This window comes from Schistocerca americana, chromosome 2, assembly GCF_021461395.2.
Source record: "Schistocerca americana isolate TAMUIC-IGC-003095 chromosome 2, iqSchAmer2.1, whole genome shotgun sequence".
Lineage (NCBI taxonomy): Eukaryota > Metazoa > Arthropoda > Insecta > Orthoptera > Acrididae > Schistocerca > Schistocerca americana.
In genome coordinates, this window is record NC_060120.1 from 734,793,295 (window position 1) to 734,811,535 (window position 18,241).

At 41.0% G+C, this 18,241-nt stretch overlaps 1 protein-coding gene across 1 annotated transcript in view; it reads left to right on the top strand.

Annotated features, from left to right (window-relative positions):
- Positions 1-18,241, top strand: part of LOC124594994 (GRIP and coiled-coil domain-containing protein 2) — a 282,633-nt gene that overhangs the window by 193,777 nt on the left and 70,615 nt on the right. The window contains exon 16 of the mRNA XM_047133537.1: positions 6,707-6,920. Coding sequence (XP_046989493.1) covers positions 6,707-6,920 — 214 coding nt within the window. The remainder of the gene's footprint in view (positions 1-6,706; positions 6,921-18,241) is intronic.

The following is an 18,241-nucleotide window of genomic DNA, read 5'->3' on the forward strand; positions in this document are numbered from 1 at the left end:
TTTTTGACAAGTCCGTACAGATGTTGAAAATCACCTACAGCTTTTCTTCTTTTTAACTGTCCCTGTACTTTAAAAGAAATATTGAGTCTATTTCTCATAAGTTGTTCTGAACCTTCAGTGCACTATGGTTTGAGACTTCACCTCAGACAACCACACAACACATTTTGCTTTTACCTGAACTGATGCACCATTTTATATTTTAATTGATAGTGGGACTCCAAGTGCCAAGTTCAGGAACTGAAACATACCATCATGGCAACTTAATGAGTTTGTCAACACACTAAAAACCACTATATCATAGACATGTGGCATTAATGTATAGTAGAATCAGGATAAGCATTCTGGAACACCCTGTATTACGTGATCAATGGATAAACTTTCTGGTGCTGAATATGATTTCCAATTACTGTGGTTGTAAATATGATGCTATGAGACAAAACGATTTCTTCATGTAGAAAATGATCCTTTCTTTTAGTTTTTCTAGTGTTTGAGATATAGATACACTGGTCAAAACAATTAGGGGATCGGTTGAGATATCTAGGTTCTGAAGTATTGTCATCCGCAGAATGAACTAAATTGTTCGACATCTTTCTGTAGTTTCTATGGAGTGGAGATAGCAACCTTACGGTCACTGAGATAGTGGTAATAATGGGAAGTTGCTACAGAGGGGTTGGTGTTGACTTGTGTTTACTCTACCAAATAAATTACACAAGCAGTTGGGTTCAGGTAGTGTAGTGAGCAGGTAGTGCAATGCAACAACAACGTGACTTAACCTGAAGCTATGGTATGGAGAGCCGTAGGACGGTTGGAAGCGGGACAGGCACAGAGAGAGATGGCTGCAGCTGTTGGAATATCCCAAAGTGTAATTTCCAGGACCTGGACATGATTTCAGACAATTGGAACCGTTAGTAGAAGGCAAGGTTAAGGCCGTCCACGGGTAACATCAGCAAGAGATGATCATTATCTCCGGCTAACAGCCCGTCAAGACAGGAGTTTGAATGCAACTCAGCAGCAACACACCCTCCAGGCAGCAACAAGATGTGCAATATCAACACAAAAAGTCCAAAATCACCTTTGAGAATGTGGCTTCTACACATGGAGCCTATGGTGTGTGTCCCATTAAAACCACGACACCGTTTAGCCCACAGAAACTGTGCGGCGGAACATCAGTATTGGAGTTGTAACGAATGGTGCCGGGTGTTGTTCACAGATGAGTCAAGATTTTATGTTCAGCAGGACAATTGTCATTCCCTCATCAGGAGAGAATATGGAACTTGGAACAATCTTGCTTATTTGCAGGAAACATCACCATATCATGGTGGTGGACGAATGGTGCCACTATTGGTGGATATACAGACCTCTGTGCCATTCAGAATGTCGCTTTGACTGCTCGGAGGTACAGAGATGAGTTCCTTTGACCTTTTGTTGTGCCCTTTGCTGGTGCCATAGGAGATGGGTTCCTTCTTGTGGACGAAGATTCTCGTCCCAACAGAGCTGCACTGGAGGACAACATGCTTGAAGCTGAGGAAATTGAACAAATGGAGTGGCCAGTTTATTCACCAGACTTATACCCGATCAAGCATGTTTGGGATGCACTTGGCAGAGCATTGCTACCAGACCAGCACCTCCCACAACGGTCACAGAGATGGATGTTGCGCTCATGGAAGAATGGCCAAATATCCCTCAAGAGCTGATTGATAACTTCATACTGTCTATGCCATGCTGGTGTGCAGCTGTACTTGTAATGGATCTGGGACACGTGTTATTTTCTACCGGATTTGTCGATACACCCCCCCCCCCCCCCCCCCCTCCCCCCCCCAAGAACCATGGACCTTGCCGTTGGTGGGGAGGCTTGCGTGCCTCAGCGATATAGATAGCCGTACCGTAGGTGCAACCACAACGGAGGGGTATCTGTTGAGAGGCCAGACAAACGTGTGGTTCCTGAAGAGGGGCAGCAGCCTTTTCAGTAGTTGCAAGGGCAACAGTCTGGATGATTGACTGATCTGGCCTTGTAACAATAACCAAAACGGCCTTGCTGTGCTGGTACTGCGAACAGCTGAAAGCAAGGGGAAACTACAGCCGTAATTTTTCCCAAGGGCATGCAGCTTTAGTGTATGATTAAATGATGATGGCGTCCTCTTGGGTACAATATTCCGGAGGTAAAATAGTCCCCCATTCGGATCTCCGGGCGGGGACTACTCAAGAGGATGTCGTTATCAGGAGAAAGAAAACTGGCGTTCTACAGATCGGAGTGTGGAATGTCAGATCTCTTAATCGGGCAGGTAGGTTAGAAAATTTAAAAAGGGAAATGGATAGGTTAAAGTTAGATATAGTGGGAATTAGTGAAGTTCGGTGGCAGGAGGAACAAGACTTCTGGTCAGGTGACTACAGGGTTATAAACACAAAATCAAATAGGGGTAAAGCAGGAGTAGGTTTAATAATGAATAGGAAAATAGGTATGTGGGTAAGCTACTACAAACAGCATAGTGAACGCATTATTGTGGCCAAGATAGATACGAAGCCCACACCTACTACAGTAGTACAAGTTTATATGCCAACTAGCTCTGCAGATGATGAAGAAATTGAAGAAATGTATGATGAAATAAAAGAAATTATTCAGATAGTGAAGGGAGACGAAAATTTAATAGTCATGAGTGACTGGAATTCGAGTGTAGGAAAAGGGAGAGAAGGAAACGTAGTAGGTGAATATGGATTGGGGCTAAGAAATGAAAGAGGAAGCCGCCTGGTAGAATTTTGCACAGAGCACAACATAATCATAGCTAACACTTGGTTTAAGAATCATGAAAGAAGGTTGTATACATGGAAGAACCCTGGAGATACTAAAAGGTATCAGATAGATTATATAATGGTAAGACAGAGATTTAGGAACCAGGTTTTAAATTGTAAGACATTTCCAGGGGCAGATGTGGACTCTGACCACAATCTATTGGTTATGACCTGTAGATTAAAACTGAAGAAACTGCAAAAAGGTGGGAATTTAAGGAGATGGGACCTGGATAAACTGAAAGAACCAGAGGTTGTACAGAATTTCAGGGAGAGCATAAGGGAACAATTGACAGGAATGGGGGAAAGAAATACAGTAGAAGAAGAATGGGTAGCTCTGAGGGATGAAGTAGTGAAGGCAGCAGAGGATCAAGTAGGTAAAAAGACGATGGCTAGTAGAAATCCTTGGGTAACAGAAGAAATATTGAATTTAATTGATGAAAGGAGAAAATATAAAAATGCAGTAAATGAAGCAGGCAAAAAGGAATACAAACGTCTCAAAAATGAGATCGACAGGAAGTGCAAAATGGCTAAGCAGGGATGGCTAGAGGACAAATGTAAGGATGTAGAGGCTTATCTCACTAGGGGTACGATAGATACTGCCTACAGGAAAATAAAAGATACCTTTGGAGAAAAGAGAGCCACTTGTATGAATATCAAGAGCTCAGATGGAAACCCAGTTCCAAGCAAAGAAGGGAAAGCAGAAAGGTGGAAGGAGTAGATAGAGGGTCTATACAAGGGCGATGTACTTGAGGACAATATTATGGAAATGGAAGAGGATGTAGATGAAGATGAAATGGGAGATACGATACTGCGTGAAGAGTTTGACAGAGCACTGAAAGACCTAAGTCGAAACAAGGCCCCCAGAGTAGACAACATTCCATTGGAACTACTGACAGCCTTGGGAGAGCCAGTCCTGACAAAACTCTACCATCTGGTGAGCAAGATGTATGAAACAGGCGAAATACCCTCAGACTTCAAGAGGAATGTATTAATCCCAATCCCAAATAAAGCAGGTGTTGAAAGATGTGAAAATTACCGAACTGTCAGTTTAATAAGTCACAGCTGCAAAATACTAACACGAATTCTTTACAGACGAATGGAAAAGCTAGTAGAAGCCAACCTCGGGGAAGATCAGTTTGGGTCCTTAGAAACACTGGAACACGTGAGGCAATACTGACCTTACGACTTATCTTAGAAGAAACATTAAGGAAAGGCAAACCTACGTTTCTAGCATTTGTAGACTTAGAGAAAGATTTTGACGATGTTGACTGGAATACTCTCTTTCAAATTCTGAAGGTGGCAGGGGTAAAATACAGGGAGCGAAAGGCTATTTACAATTTGTACAGAAACCAGATGGCAGTTATAAGAGTCGAGGGACATGAAAGGGAAGCAGTGGTTGGGAAGGGAGTAAGACAGGGTTGTAGCCTCTTCCCAATGTTGTTCAATCTGTATATTGAGCAAGCAGTAAAGGAAACAAAAGAAAAATTCTGAGTAGGTATTAAAATCCATGGAGAAGAAATAAAAACTTTGAGGTTCGCCGATGACATTGTAATTCTGTCAGAGACGGCAAAGGACTTGGAAGAGCAGTTGAATGAAATGGACAGTGTCTTGAAAGGAGGATATAAGATGAACATCAACAAAAGCAAAACGAGGATAATGGAATGTAGTCGAATTAAGTTGGGTGATGCTGAGGGAATTAGATTAGGAAATGAGACACTTAAAGTAGTAAAGGAGTTTTGCTATTTGGGGAGCAAAATAACTGATGATGGTCGAAGTAGAGAGGATATAATATGTAGACTGTCAATGGCAAGGAAAGCGTTTCTGGAGAAGAGAAATTTGTTAACATCGGGTATAGATTTAAGTGTCAGGAAGTCATTTCTGAAAATATTTGTATGGAGTGTAGCCATGTATGGAAGTGAAACATGGACGATAAATAGTTTGGACAAGAAGAGAATAGAAGCTTTCGAAATGTGGTGCTACAGAAGAATGCTGAAGATTAGATGGGTAGATCACATGACTAATGAGGAAGTATTGAATAGGATTGGGGAGAAGAGAAGTTTGTGGCACAACTTGTTCAGAAGAAGGGATCGGTTGGTAGGAAATGTTCTGAGGCATCAAGGGACCACCAATTTAGTATTGGAGGGCAGCATGGAGGGTAAAATTTGTAGAGGGAGACCAAGAGATGAATACACTAAGCAGATTCAGAAGGATGTAGGTTGCAGTAGGTACTGGGAGATGAAGAAGCTTGCACAGGATAGAGTAGCATGGAGAGCTGCATCAAACCAGTCTCAGGACTGAAGACCACAACAACAACAACAACAACATTGTCGACACCAAATCTAATGAGGGAGGTTGTAAATGTTTTCTTATATTTTTGTCAGAATATTTTTTTGTGAATTGTAATTTGCCTTATTTTATGCTAATAATTTGCTTATATGTTCGAGAGTGATAGCATAGTGATTAATATTAGTAGATGTGACGAATAATCTCGAAGAGACTGGTTACAGGTGGAAGCTTGTGTGTTGTGTGAAATGTCTTTGATGCTGGAGTCGTCTTTGACCGTAGTCAGTCGGCAGTGAACACTAGGTGTGTGACAGTGGAACAATGTACAGGTCCCCGTTATAGTAATTTGCAAGTGACCAGCGAAAATGAGTTATTCTACTACTTTTTTATATAAATATTAAGAAGGAAGCACATTCGGAAAAATGGTATTTCAAGCACCAAAAATGAGGCAAACACATAGAACCAGGACATTTCCGCAGCTGACGAAACAGCAGTATGGAATCATACTTTCACTAGACAACTGAAGCCAACACAAAAAAGTCAAATATCATCTTATAAACATCCATGGAAAAGTGAGTACTGTCACGAAATATGCTAAATTCAAGTATTTAAAAATAATGAGCAGATTTCATACTGGCCATCTGAGGTGATAACACACCATATTAAAGAACAACGAGTGATTCTTTCACTATTATGGTAGCCCATGGTGCCTCGCTCTATGTAAATGCCATGTAAACCTCACGTAAAGGGTTGAGACAGCAAAACATCATACTATATCACACACAGATTACAATTGTAACCGATATCTGAATTAAATACATTACCATATGTCTTATTCTGTATGATATCTCACCTGATCCCCTAATTGTTTTGAGCAGTGTACAATAATTATGGGCACACAAAGTTGTTTCCATACTTTAGAATTTTTTGCTTCCATATCTCATGCAACAGCTACAATATGAACCCCAGCTCAATCAAGTTCTGTGATGGTTTCTGCATTAAGTTGCTCGCCATTATGGCAGGAAAATACACTGGCTGCTTCCAATTTGAAAATATTGTGTAGACTGCCAGCTTGGACCAAACAAAGTGGTGCAGTGGTTAAGACATTTCACTCATAATCTTGTTCTCTGTCTCTAATGACTGTGTTGTGAGTGGGACATTAAACCCTGAACTCTCTGTTATGACCACACAGTGAGTATCAGATTGTTAGATGAACCATAACTCAAGTGACCTTCAATGTGGATTTCATCAAAGCTTAGGAAACACTTTTGCTACTACTGGACATTTGAAATATTTCATCAGTTTGTGGAATGTTCAGAGCAGGAAAAGTATAATCTTTCTCCCACAGTAAACACATACTTTTCAGACAAATCTTTCAAAGTTAGAGCATACTTCTTTTGCGTCTTGAGAAGAGAGGGAATTTTATCTTGTGTGAAACAAGATTGCTTTCATTACCTCACTTTCAAATTATTATTCCTCCCTCTCTCCTTTGCATCATATTCCACATTTGAAACCTTTTAATTTTAGATTGAGTTTTCAATCATTTATGCTGGATAGAACATAATTTTATGTTTAAATAAATGTGCTTATTCTTGTTTGTGCATTCAGAATTCATTGCTCTGAAAATGTTTTACAGCACAGAGATAGCTTTATTGGAGCAAGAACTGTCATCAGTCCGACAGGAGCGTGCACGAACTGCAGATCAAGTTCAGGAACTCTTAAGCACAGTTTCGACTCTGCAACAGCAAGTAGAACAGTTACAAGAGAAAGCACGTGATACAGCTCTGCAACATGCAGAAGTGCTTCGTAACCAGAAGCTGCATACGGACACACTTGTGCTTTGTTATAAGGTATCAGTATTTCTCTCTCTCTCTCTCTCTCTCTCTCTCTCTCTCTCTCTCATGTGTGTGCCCACACACACACACTTCGAGCAAATATTGTATGAATTAATCAACAAAATTGTAATAATGGAGAGCAAAGACCAACACTCACCTTGAATGAAAGCCAAGGTGCAGACACACTTGTCAAACGATTGTAATTTGTAGATACTTTGCGTACCAATAATGGAAATTCCTGGATGGAAAAACATATAAAATAGAGAAATGCAACCACTTGCCTACAGAGCACTGGTGAATGGCACACACAAACACACAATAGAAAACATTTAACACTGGCTTTTGTGCTCTTGCTCTTATTTTAGTAAAAGTACACATATTCACACATGCAACCATACAAACACCCAAACATGCACACACGTGTAGATGTCTGTGTGGTTGCGAATGTGAATGTGTGTACTCTTAGCAGAAAAAGAGCAGGAACTCAAAAGCTAGTGTTAAGTGTTTTATATCGTATGTTTCTGTGTGCCACACACCAGTCCTCTATAGGTAACTGGCTGCCTTTCCCTTATTTTTGTGATGGATGCTTTGCTTTTGTAAGAGTTGACTAGTGGTGCGGATGGTTTTAATAGTAGTCACAGTGGCATAGGTGGGATGTTTATTTTCATATGTTTGCTGGAAGCTCCAAAATATGCTTGTGTCAAGAGACGTGAAACCGTATGTAGACTCAGACCTTGGAGCTTGTGGAGTGCTTATAATTCACTTTAGGAATAAAGACAGAAATGTTAAATTGCCGATGGGCATACAAAAAAGAAAGAAAACTCACTAGATTTTGGAGGCTTTTTGAGCTAGAATACACACACATTCCTGTGCACGCACAAACCCACTCACACACACACACACACACACACACACACACACACACACACAAATGCCTCCGCCCCTACATGGTGCCATCTGGATGCACAGTGCCAGTGGATGAACTAGGTTAGGGCAGGGTTGGCAGAAGGTGAGAGAGGTGGGAGACAGGTAGAGGGGTTGGGGGAGGGTGGATAGCAGCTTGAGAGGAGACATCCGGTCTACTGGCCAGGAATCTGGGTGGGACAGATAGCAGGTGCTCTGTCTAGGCATGAAATGCATGCTCTTCAGAGCCTGTGGGGAGTGGCGCACACTGAAGGTGACCTCCAGACATGAATTAGGAGGAGTGGCAGGACAGAGGAAGGGGAAACTGTTGCTTGGAGGGTTTGGTAACAGTGGCTTACCAGAAATTGAGGACAGGACCACTAAGGAAGTGAAGGATGTGTTTCTAGGATAACTCCTATCTGCATAGTTCAGAAAAGCTGGTGATGGAAGAAAGGACCCAGATGACCCAGGGTGACTGAACACCACTTTAAGAGCAGTGGGAAGGATCTTGAGTCAGATATTGGGTTAGGAAGGAGGAGTACAAGTTCATAGTTGATTCTTGGGTGTGGTGGAAGGATTGGTGGTTTGTGAGAATACAGCACAGGGATTCTATTGTATTGCATTCAAATAAAATGTACATCTTGAACTTCTTTCCAATTCTCAAAGACCCCTCTCCATGTGAATTGAATGTGATTCATATAATATCAACAGCAGCAGCTATTTGACATCCATTGTTGGATAAAAGCCTTGTATGGACTTCCACAGCGCTTTGGTTTTCAGCAATATGCATCTGTAGTACCCCTGTTTTGTGGGGGGGGGGTTGTTGCCGCCCCCCCTCTGTGTTACTTCCTTATGTATTGATGTATTGGGATCCAGTAACAAATCTATCTGCCATCAATTTTTTAGGCTATATGTGCTACCCTTGGCAATTCCATTTCCGTTATAGTAATAATTATGTGTACCCCTCTGCTGTGCTCTGATTCATTTCTATTTTCCTGTCTCTCCAAGCAATTGCCAACATACTGTATGTATCTCCATTTCTCACTGAAAAACTGTTTTTTACTGTTTTTTGCGTCAAAAGTCCATGTTTCGCTGTAAAACCAGAAAACCTGTCATGATTGTAATATTGTAAGATGTTTTTGATGCATAGTTTTGAAAGTCTTATTTAGTTTGCTAAAGTCTCTCCAGACCATTTTTACTCTTCTGTTTACTCTTTTTTTTTCCTGGCCATCTAGTCATTGTTTTCAGTTGTTGTAACTGAAAAATCTCGTCAGTTGGTTCTATGACTCAATTGTCAGTTTGTAGTTTTCTTTTGGGCCATAGAAGTTAGGACATACCCTCTCCTATCACACACACACACACACACACACACACACACACACACACACACACACACCAATGGTTGCAGCGCTCAAGAGTGTGTGCAGCAGGGGTACACCCACAGAAGTGAAAGGGTTAATGTTTTAACTGCTACAGGTATGTAACATTTAAAGAACAAGGAAAGTGCCTAAATATCAAAATCTCTATAATTCTAAAGAAGAATAAATTAACAGTTCATCAGAAGTGGAACAATAGTTCATTTCTGAAAAACGTAGTTTGTGCTCTGGCAACCTCCACTGGCACTGAGTGTCACAAGTTCAGGCTGCCACCATATACTCAGTTATCCACACAGCCTCCCTCACCTTGTGCTAATATTTCTGGAGTCCTGCAATAAATACACTTGGTCTTTATCCTGACAAGACAAAACAAATACTGTGAGTGTAAAAAGATCCAGGCAATCAATTACATAGACACAATAAATGCAGTGGGTGAAAGAAGATGCAGGCAGTTAATAGAGACTTTTAAACTTCTTCATAAATTAGACCTAAAGAGAATTCATTAAGGATCAAACTTTTCTTAGCAATTTTCAACATGTTCTTACTAGTCTGTGAAACAAATGACTTGTCACTTCTTATTCATTGTAGTTATTTAATGTCCGTTGTTTGTCATTCAGTCATAATATCTGTTATTCTGCACATATTTGTCACTGTTATAACTTTACTAATGAATAAACCTGCCATTAGTTGGATGGATTGTTCTGGATCACTCATCATATGCTAGTGTATGATAGCATGTTATACTGTTTGTTATGTTGCCATTGAGGCATGTGGACCACCCATATTGCAGCCTACAACAGCCGGCCTGGGTGGCCGAGCGGTTCTAGGCGCTACAGCTTGGAACCGCACAACCTCTACGGTCGCAGATTCGAATCCTGCCTCGGGCATGGATGTGTGAGATATCCTTAGGTTAGTTAGGTTTAAGTAGTTCTACGTTCTAGGGGACTGATGACCTCAGAAGTTAAGTCGCATAGTGCTCGGAGCCATTTGAACCACAGCCTACAACAGAATGATTTTCCAGTTCATTGTATCATACATTGAACCATTGTACTGACCATCTCTGATATCGCAGTGTCTCATCATTTCTAACTGTAAATGATTATTAATATTTTTTCGCTCCAATTTTGCTGAATGAAGTGTGTGGTAACATCAAGTATGATTCTTAAATTGGTGTGTATAGCCAATTGAACGCTTAATTACAGAAGGAGCACATATTCTTTGCCTGTAATATGTACACCTTGTAAATAGTGTGACAATGACTCGGTGCCCCCCCCCCCCCCCCCCCCCACACACACACACACACACACACACAGACAATGTAGCAGCACATCAAAGGGTTAATTACATTTCAGATATTTATTATACACTCTAAATAGATATCTGTTAGCAACTGTATTACGTGAGAGGCCTGACTCACTCTGAACTGATTATTTTGGTGATTCGGCTGTGATGGTATTTATTACAAACAGATATAAATAGCTTTGTTTAATTGGCTGGATGGTTACTGTGTTTTAATTTCTTTTTGTATTTCATGTAAGAAATATATATATTTTAACACCTGAATTGCTAAGTCTCTAAGTTTGTCAGCGCTGTAATTCACCTAGAAAGTGAGTTCAAAATCAGAAGCAGTACTGTGAACATTTATTGCATGAATTTTCCATCTTTCTCATTGTACAGGGATTTGGACCAGGATAGGTGACATTAGAAGTGTATCATTCAGATGATTTTTATGTTCCTGAAGATCACCTATTGACTCACTTGAGAATAGGGGAAATGATGACACTAAAACTGACATACCTTACCATACCAAGATGAAATGTTTATGAACTGAACTGTTTCACTTGGAGTGTCAGAGCACCCATTTGTGTTATGAAGACACCACAAAAAATAGTAAAAATTGGTTTGTGGTTATTGTTAGGCCCCAACTGACGTTACGTAATGAGCCAGAGGGAATATGATGTTTGTTTTTCAGCACTGGGATTTTCGATGAGATTGCAGTACATGCCAAAAGGAATAAATTAAAGAATCCTTCCTCTCCAGTTATAAAGATACAGAGAAGACTCAAATTGAGGTGTGGATCGGTTTGATGGTTCCATATTCCATTTTCAAGTCTGGAGATGAAATATTGGAATCACTTTTTGCAAATGATTGTACTGGACATTCCATTTCTTGTGGAACCATGTCTCTAAAATGATGTAAAGTTTTACTACAGCTCTCAAATGTGATGGTGTATCTACTTGCTAACAAAGGAAAAGAGATGACCCATAGCAGCTGTGTCTACATTTTCAACATTTTTATTTCTAACTGTCAGAAGATATACTCCATCGGAGCTCATACGTATGTTGATGAGAGTCTAATCCTGTTAAGCAGCAGATGCCAATTCAGAATATATATGCCCAAGAAACCTCTTAAATATGCATAAAGGTTATATCTCATAGATGCACACTTATCATATTTATATGATACTTATATATCTAAAACAAAGATGATGTGACTTACCAAACGAAAGTGCTGGCAGGTTAATAGACAAACATATACACAAAATTCTATCAAAAATCTAGCAGGTCTATCAACCTGCCAGCACTTTCGTTTGGTAAGTCACATCATCTTTGTTTTAGATATATTTTTCCCACGTGGAATGTTTCCCTCTATTATATTTATATGATACTTACATTTATATGGTGAAATATAGCAATTGAGCAACACTATCAGAAGAAGGAGAAAAGTTCCAAAAGCCAACCCAGCCTGCGATTCATCTTTCCAGATCTGTGTAAGGATGTAGAGGCTTATCTCACTAGGGGTAAGATAGATACTGCCTACAGGAAAATTAAAGAGACCTTTGGAGAAAGGAGAACCATTTGCATGAATATCAAGAGCTTTGATGGAGACCCAGTTCTAAGCAAAGAAGGGAAAGCAGAAAGGTGGAAGGAGTATATACAGGGTCTATACAAGGGCGATGTACTTGAGGACAATATTATGGAAATGGAAGAGGATGTAGATGAAGATGAAATGGGAGATATGATACTGCGTGAAGAGTTTGACATATCACTGAAAGACCTGAGTCGAACCAAGGCCCCCGGAGTAGACAATATTCCATTGGAACTACTGACGGCCTTGGGAGAGACAGTCTATTCCATTGGAACTACTGACGGCCTTGGGAGAGACAGTCCTGACAAAACTATACCATCTGGTGAGCAAGATGTATGAGACAGGCGAAATACCCTCAGACTTCAAGAAGAATATAATAATTCCAATCCCAAGGAATGCAGGTGTTGACAGATGTGAAAATTACCGAACTATCAGTTTAATAAGTCACAGCTGCAAAATACTAATGCCAATTCTTTACAGGCAAATGGAAAAACTGATAGAAGCCAACCTCGGGGAAGATCAGTTTGGATTCCGTAGAAATGTTGGAACACGTGAGGTAATACTGACCCTACGACTTATCTTAGAAGAAACATTAAGGAAAGGCAAACCTACGTTTCTAGCATTTATGGATTTAGAGAAAGCTTTTGACAATGTTGATTGGAATACTCTCTTTCAAATTCTGAAGGTGGTAGGGGTAAAATACAGGGAGCGAAAGGCTATTTACAATTTGTACAGAAACCAGATGGCAGTTGTAAGAGTCAAGGGGCATGAAAGGGAAGCAGTGGTTGGGAAGGGAGTGAGACAGGGTTGTAGCCTCTCCCCGATGTTATTCAATCTGTGTATTGAGCAAACAATAAAGGAAACAAAAGAAAAGTTCGGAGTAGGTATTAAAATCCATGGAGAAGAAATGAAAACTTTGAGGTTCGCCGATGACATTGTAATTCTGTCAGAGACAGCACAGGACTTGGAAGAGCAGTTGAACGGAATGGACAGTGTCTTGAAAGGAGGATATAAGATGAACATCAACAAAAGCAAAACGAGGATAATGGAATGTAGTCGAATTAAGTTGGGTGATGCTGAGGGAATTAGATTAGGAAATGACACACTTGAAGTAGTAAAGGAGTTTTGTTATTTGGGGAGCAAAATAACTGATGATGGTCGAAGTAGAGAGGATATAAAATGTAGACTGGCAATGGCAAGGAAAGTGTTTCTGAAGAAGAAAAATTTGTATACATCGAGTATAGATTTAAATGTCAGGAAGACATTTCTGAAAGTATTTGTATGGAGTGTAGGCATGTATGGAAGTGAAACGTGGACAATAAATAATTTAGACAAGAAGAGAATAGAAGCTTTCGAAATGTGGTGCTACAGAAGAATGCTGAAGATTAGATGGGTAGATCATATAACTAATGAGGTGAGTTGGTATTGAATAGAATTGGGGAGAAGAGGAGCTTGTGGCACAACTTGACTAGAAGAAGGGATCGGTTGGTAGGACATGTTCTGAGAGATCGAGGGATCACCAATTTAGTATTGGAGGGCAGTGTGGAGGGTAAATATCGTAGAGGGAGAACAAGAGATGAATACACTAAGCAGATTCAGAAGGATGTAGGCGACAGCAGGTACTGGGAGATAAAGAGGCTTGTACTGGATAGAGTAGCATGGAGAGCTGCATCAAACCAGTCTCAGGACTGAAGACCACAACAACATACGGAACAAACAGAAATAGCGCAGCAGACAATTGGTTTTCCTCCTTTGAATTGTATAAGGAGCTGCTAAAAAAGCAAGTTGATGTATTGTGGAACTCCAACAAAAGAGAAGTTCCAAAAGAATTTCTTCTCGACCCAAAGAAAGAAGTGGGCTCCAGTATTTAATATTTCAGTAACGATCTTACACTATTTGTATTTTGTTCCAAAAATGTCTTAAGGCAGTTATAATGCTTTCTTTAATGCACCATTATGCATATACCGATGAAAAAAGCAACAAACCGAAAATTATTAATTTCCGTAATGCCAAGAAATCTGGCGTAGAGGCTCTGAACATGAAGTACAGCAACTACTCAGCTAACTGGTGAATGAAGAGGTGACCACTGGCAATATTTTACTTTTTAATATCTGTGAGCAGAGCTGTGCAAATGTGTATGTTAGATATTTACATAAAGATACAATGTCAAGATTCTGAACTGTTCATGAAGAGCATAGGTATGAGCTTAATCAGAAGACATACACAGAGAAGGCTTCAGATTCCAAACTTAACAGATGAACTTAGGAAAACTATTTAAAATATTTTGGGCGAAATGCAGCGAGATGGTAACCCCATAAAAAGGGGAAAAAGTGACAAGCTAGAAAAGAGGAAAAACCTTCGTTACTGTCCCTACACACTGAACAGAATGACAGCGTACAAGTGCGTGAAATGTAATTAACCCAGTTGCTCACAGTGTTCCATGTCCGCAGTTCGGGGTCTAGTGGCTAGCGTTGCTGCCTCTGAATCATGTGGTCCCGGGTTCGATTACCAGCCAGGTTGGGGATTTTCTCTGCCCGGGGACTAGATGTTTGTATTGTCCTCATCATGTCATCATCATTCGTGACAGTGGCTAGATTGGACTATGTAAAAACTGGTACTTTGTGTGGGCGCTGATGATTGCGGAGTTGAGCGCCTCACAAACCAAACATCATCAAGACAGTGTTCCATGAAAATATGTGCAGAAAGTTTGTAATTTTTTATTTACTTCCATAAGTGTGTGAAATGTGATAATCTCATTTGTTTACAGTGCTTCATGAAAATATGTGAAATGTGTGTAGAAAGTTTGTAATATTTTCTTCATGGAAACATTCCACACGGGAAAAATATATTTAAAAACAAAGATGATGTGACTTACCATACGAAAGCGCTGGCAGGTCGATAGAAACACAAATACATACACACAAAATTCAAGCTTTCGCAACAAACTGTTGCCTCATCAGGAAAGAGGGAAGGAGAGGGAAAGACGAAAGGAAGTGGGTTTTAAGGGAGAGGGTAAGGAGTCATTCCAATCCCGGGAGCGGAAAGACTTACCTTAGGGGGAAAAAAGGACGGGTATACACTCGCAGACGCACACACACATATTCATCCGCACATACACAGACACAAGCAGACATTTGTAAAGGCAAAGAGTTTAGGCAGAGATGTCAGTCGAGGCGGAAGTACATAGGCAAAGATGTTGTTGAATGACAGGTGAGTTGTGAGCGGCGGCAACTTGAAATTAGCGGAGGTTGAGGCCTGGTGGGTAACGAAAGGAGAGGATATACTGAAGGACAAGTTCCCATCTCCGGAGTTCTGGCAGGTTGGTGTTAGTGGGAAGTATTAAGATAACCCGGACTGTGTAACACTGTGCCAAGATGTGCTGGCTGTGCACCAAGGCATGTTTAGCCACAGGGTGGTCCTCATTACCAACAAACACTGTCTGCCTGTGTCCATTCATGCAAATGGACAGTTTGTTGCTGGTCATTCCCACATAGAAAGCTTCACATTGTAGGCAGGTTAGTTGGTAAATCACGTGGGTGCTTTCACACGTGGCTCTGCCTTTGATCGTGTACACCTTCTGGGTTACAGGACTGGAGTAGGTGGTGGTGGGAGGGTGCTTGGGACAGGTTTTACACCGGGGGCGGTTACAAGGGTAGGAGCCAGGGGGTAGGGAAGGTGGTTTGGGGTTTTCATAGGGATGAACTAAGAGGTTACGAAGGTTAGGTGGACGGCAGAAAGACACTCTTGGTGGAGTGGGGAGGATTTCATGAAGGATGGATCTCATTTCAGGGCAGGATTTGAGGAAGTCGTATCCCTGTTGGGGAGCCACATTCAGAGTCTGATCCAGTCCCGGAAAGTATCCTGTCATAAGTGGGGCACTTTTGGGGTTCTTCTGTGGGAGGTTCTGGGTTTGAGGGGATGAAGAATGGCTCTGGTTATTTGCTTCTGTACCAGGTCGGGAGGGTAGTCGCAGGATGCGAAAGCTGTTTTCAGGTTGGTGTAATGGTTCAGGGATTCCGGACTGGAGGAGATTCGTTTGCCACGAAGACCTAGGCTGTAGGGAAGGGACCGTTTGATGTGGAATGGGTGGCAGCTGTCATAATGGAGGTACTGTTGTTTGTTGGTGGGTTTGATGTGAACGGACGTGTGAAGCTGGCCATTAGACAGGTGGAGGTCAACGTCAAGGAAAGTGGCATGGGATTTGGAGTAGGACCAGGTGAATCTGATGGACGCGTAGGTGGGGGAATTTAAAAAGAAAGGGCAGGTCACTTCCCACTCTCTTTCTCCATAGTGAACTGTGTATTAATTGCAGTTTGCCAAATCCTTTCACTCAAGGAAATTATCAAACTGAGACAGAATTGCTGGCCAGAGCTTACCTTCAGGAGCTGAAATTCTGTATGGCTGATAGGCATGTAGAAAAGACCATCACATGAAACTTCCTGGCAGGATAAATCTGTGTGCCATATGGGGACCCAAACACAGGACCTTTGCATTTCATGGGTAGTTGCTCTACCAACTATGCTATCCAAGCATGACTCATGATGTATTCATACAGCTTTACCTTCACCAGGACTTCATTTCCTACCTTCAAAACTTAGGTCCTGGGTTTGAGTTCCAGTCTGGGAGACAATTTTAATCTGCCAGGTCTGTATCAGCAGATGCTCTGCTGCAGAGTGAAAAATTAACTCTGGAAACATTGTCCTAGTTTTCAGAACTAATAGTTTCTTCGTCATAGAGGACAGAGAGAGATAGGTTGGCCAAAGTTCCCTAGACTGAGAGTGACATACCTGTTGTCCCTTTCATCCTGGATTCTGAGTGACCTGCCATTTCTTTTTAAATTCCCCCACCTATCTGTCCTTTTCCCGGAAGAAGAAACCATTGAATCTGAAAGCTAGGATACTGTTGAGGATTTCTATGTGTATCTATTGGCAGCAATTAAAGTTAGCATCTTGAAGGTTAAGTAACGCCCAGCAATTCTATCTCATAGTCCAATATGTTTACAGTTTGCTTACAAAGAAATCATTGGTTCTTGCCTTAGTTATGGATGAAATTGATTGGTTTGGTTTACCATACATTTCCTCAGGCCTCATTTTATGATAGATGACAGTAATTAGTTCACTTGTGTACTGACGTTTGATCGGAAAATCCATGCGTAGATGGTTGAAATCTCATTTTCTCTGAATCGATCTAGTTGCTCAAGCGTGCTCCATTCCCAAGAGTGTCACCATCTCTTTCAGATTCTAAAGAACTATCAGTTACATTTGCTGCAGACTGAAGAGATTAGTGTGTTTTACTTTGCTGAAATGCACTTTTCAGGACAGTTGTTTTGAGATTCTGTGTAAGTCATCACAATTATCAGTACCAAAAAACAATCTCACTTTTTTTCTCACTTCTGTGTTTCTGTGATATCTTTCATGGTGTGTTATTTTCTTATCAAAATTGAAATATTTTTCACCTGTTAGAACAGTTCTCTGTTGTCAGTAATGAATAACAGATATACAGGGTTATTACAAATGATTGAAGCGATTTCACAGCTTCACAATAACTTTATTATTTGAGATATTTTCACAATGCTTTGCACACACATACAAAAACTCAAAAAGTTTTTTTAGGCATTCACAAATGTTCAATATGTGCCCCTTTAGTGATTCGGCAGACATCAAGCCGATAATCAAGTTCCTCCCACACTCGGCGCAGCATGTCCCCATCAATGAGTTCGAAAGCATTGTTGATGCGACCTCGCAGTTCTGGCACGTTTCTTGGTAGAGGAGGTTTAAACACTGAATCTTTCACGTAACTCCACAGAAAAAAATTGCATGAGGTTAAGTCGGGAGAGCGTGGAGGCCATGACATGAATTGCTGATCATGATCTCCACCACGACCGATCCATCGGTTTTCCAATCTCCTGCTTAAGAAATGCCGAACATCATTATGGAAGTGCAGTGAAGCACCATCCAGTTGAAACATGCAGTCGGCGCTGTTGGTCTCCAGTTGTGGCATGAGCCAATTTTCCAGCATGTCCAGATACACGTGTCCTGCAACGTTTTTTTCGCAGAAGAAAAAGGGGCCGTAAACTTTAAACTGTGAGATTGCACAAAACACGTTAACTTTTGGTGAATTGCGAATTTGCTGCACGAATGCGTGAGGATTCTCTACCGCCCAGATTGGCACATTGTGTCTGTTCACTTC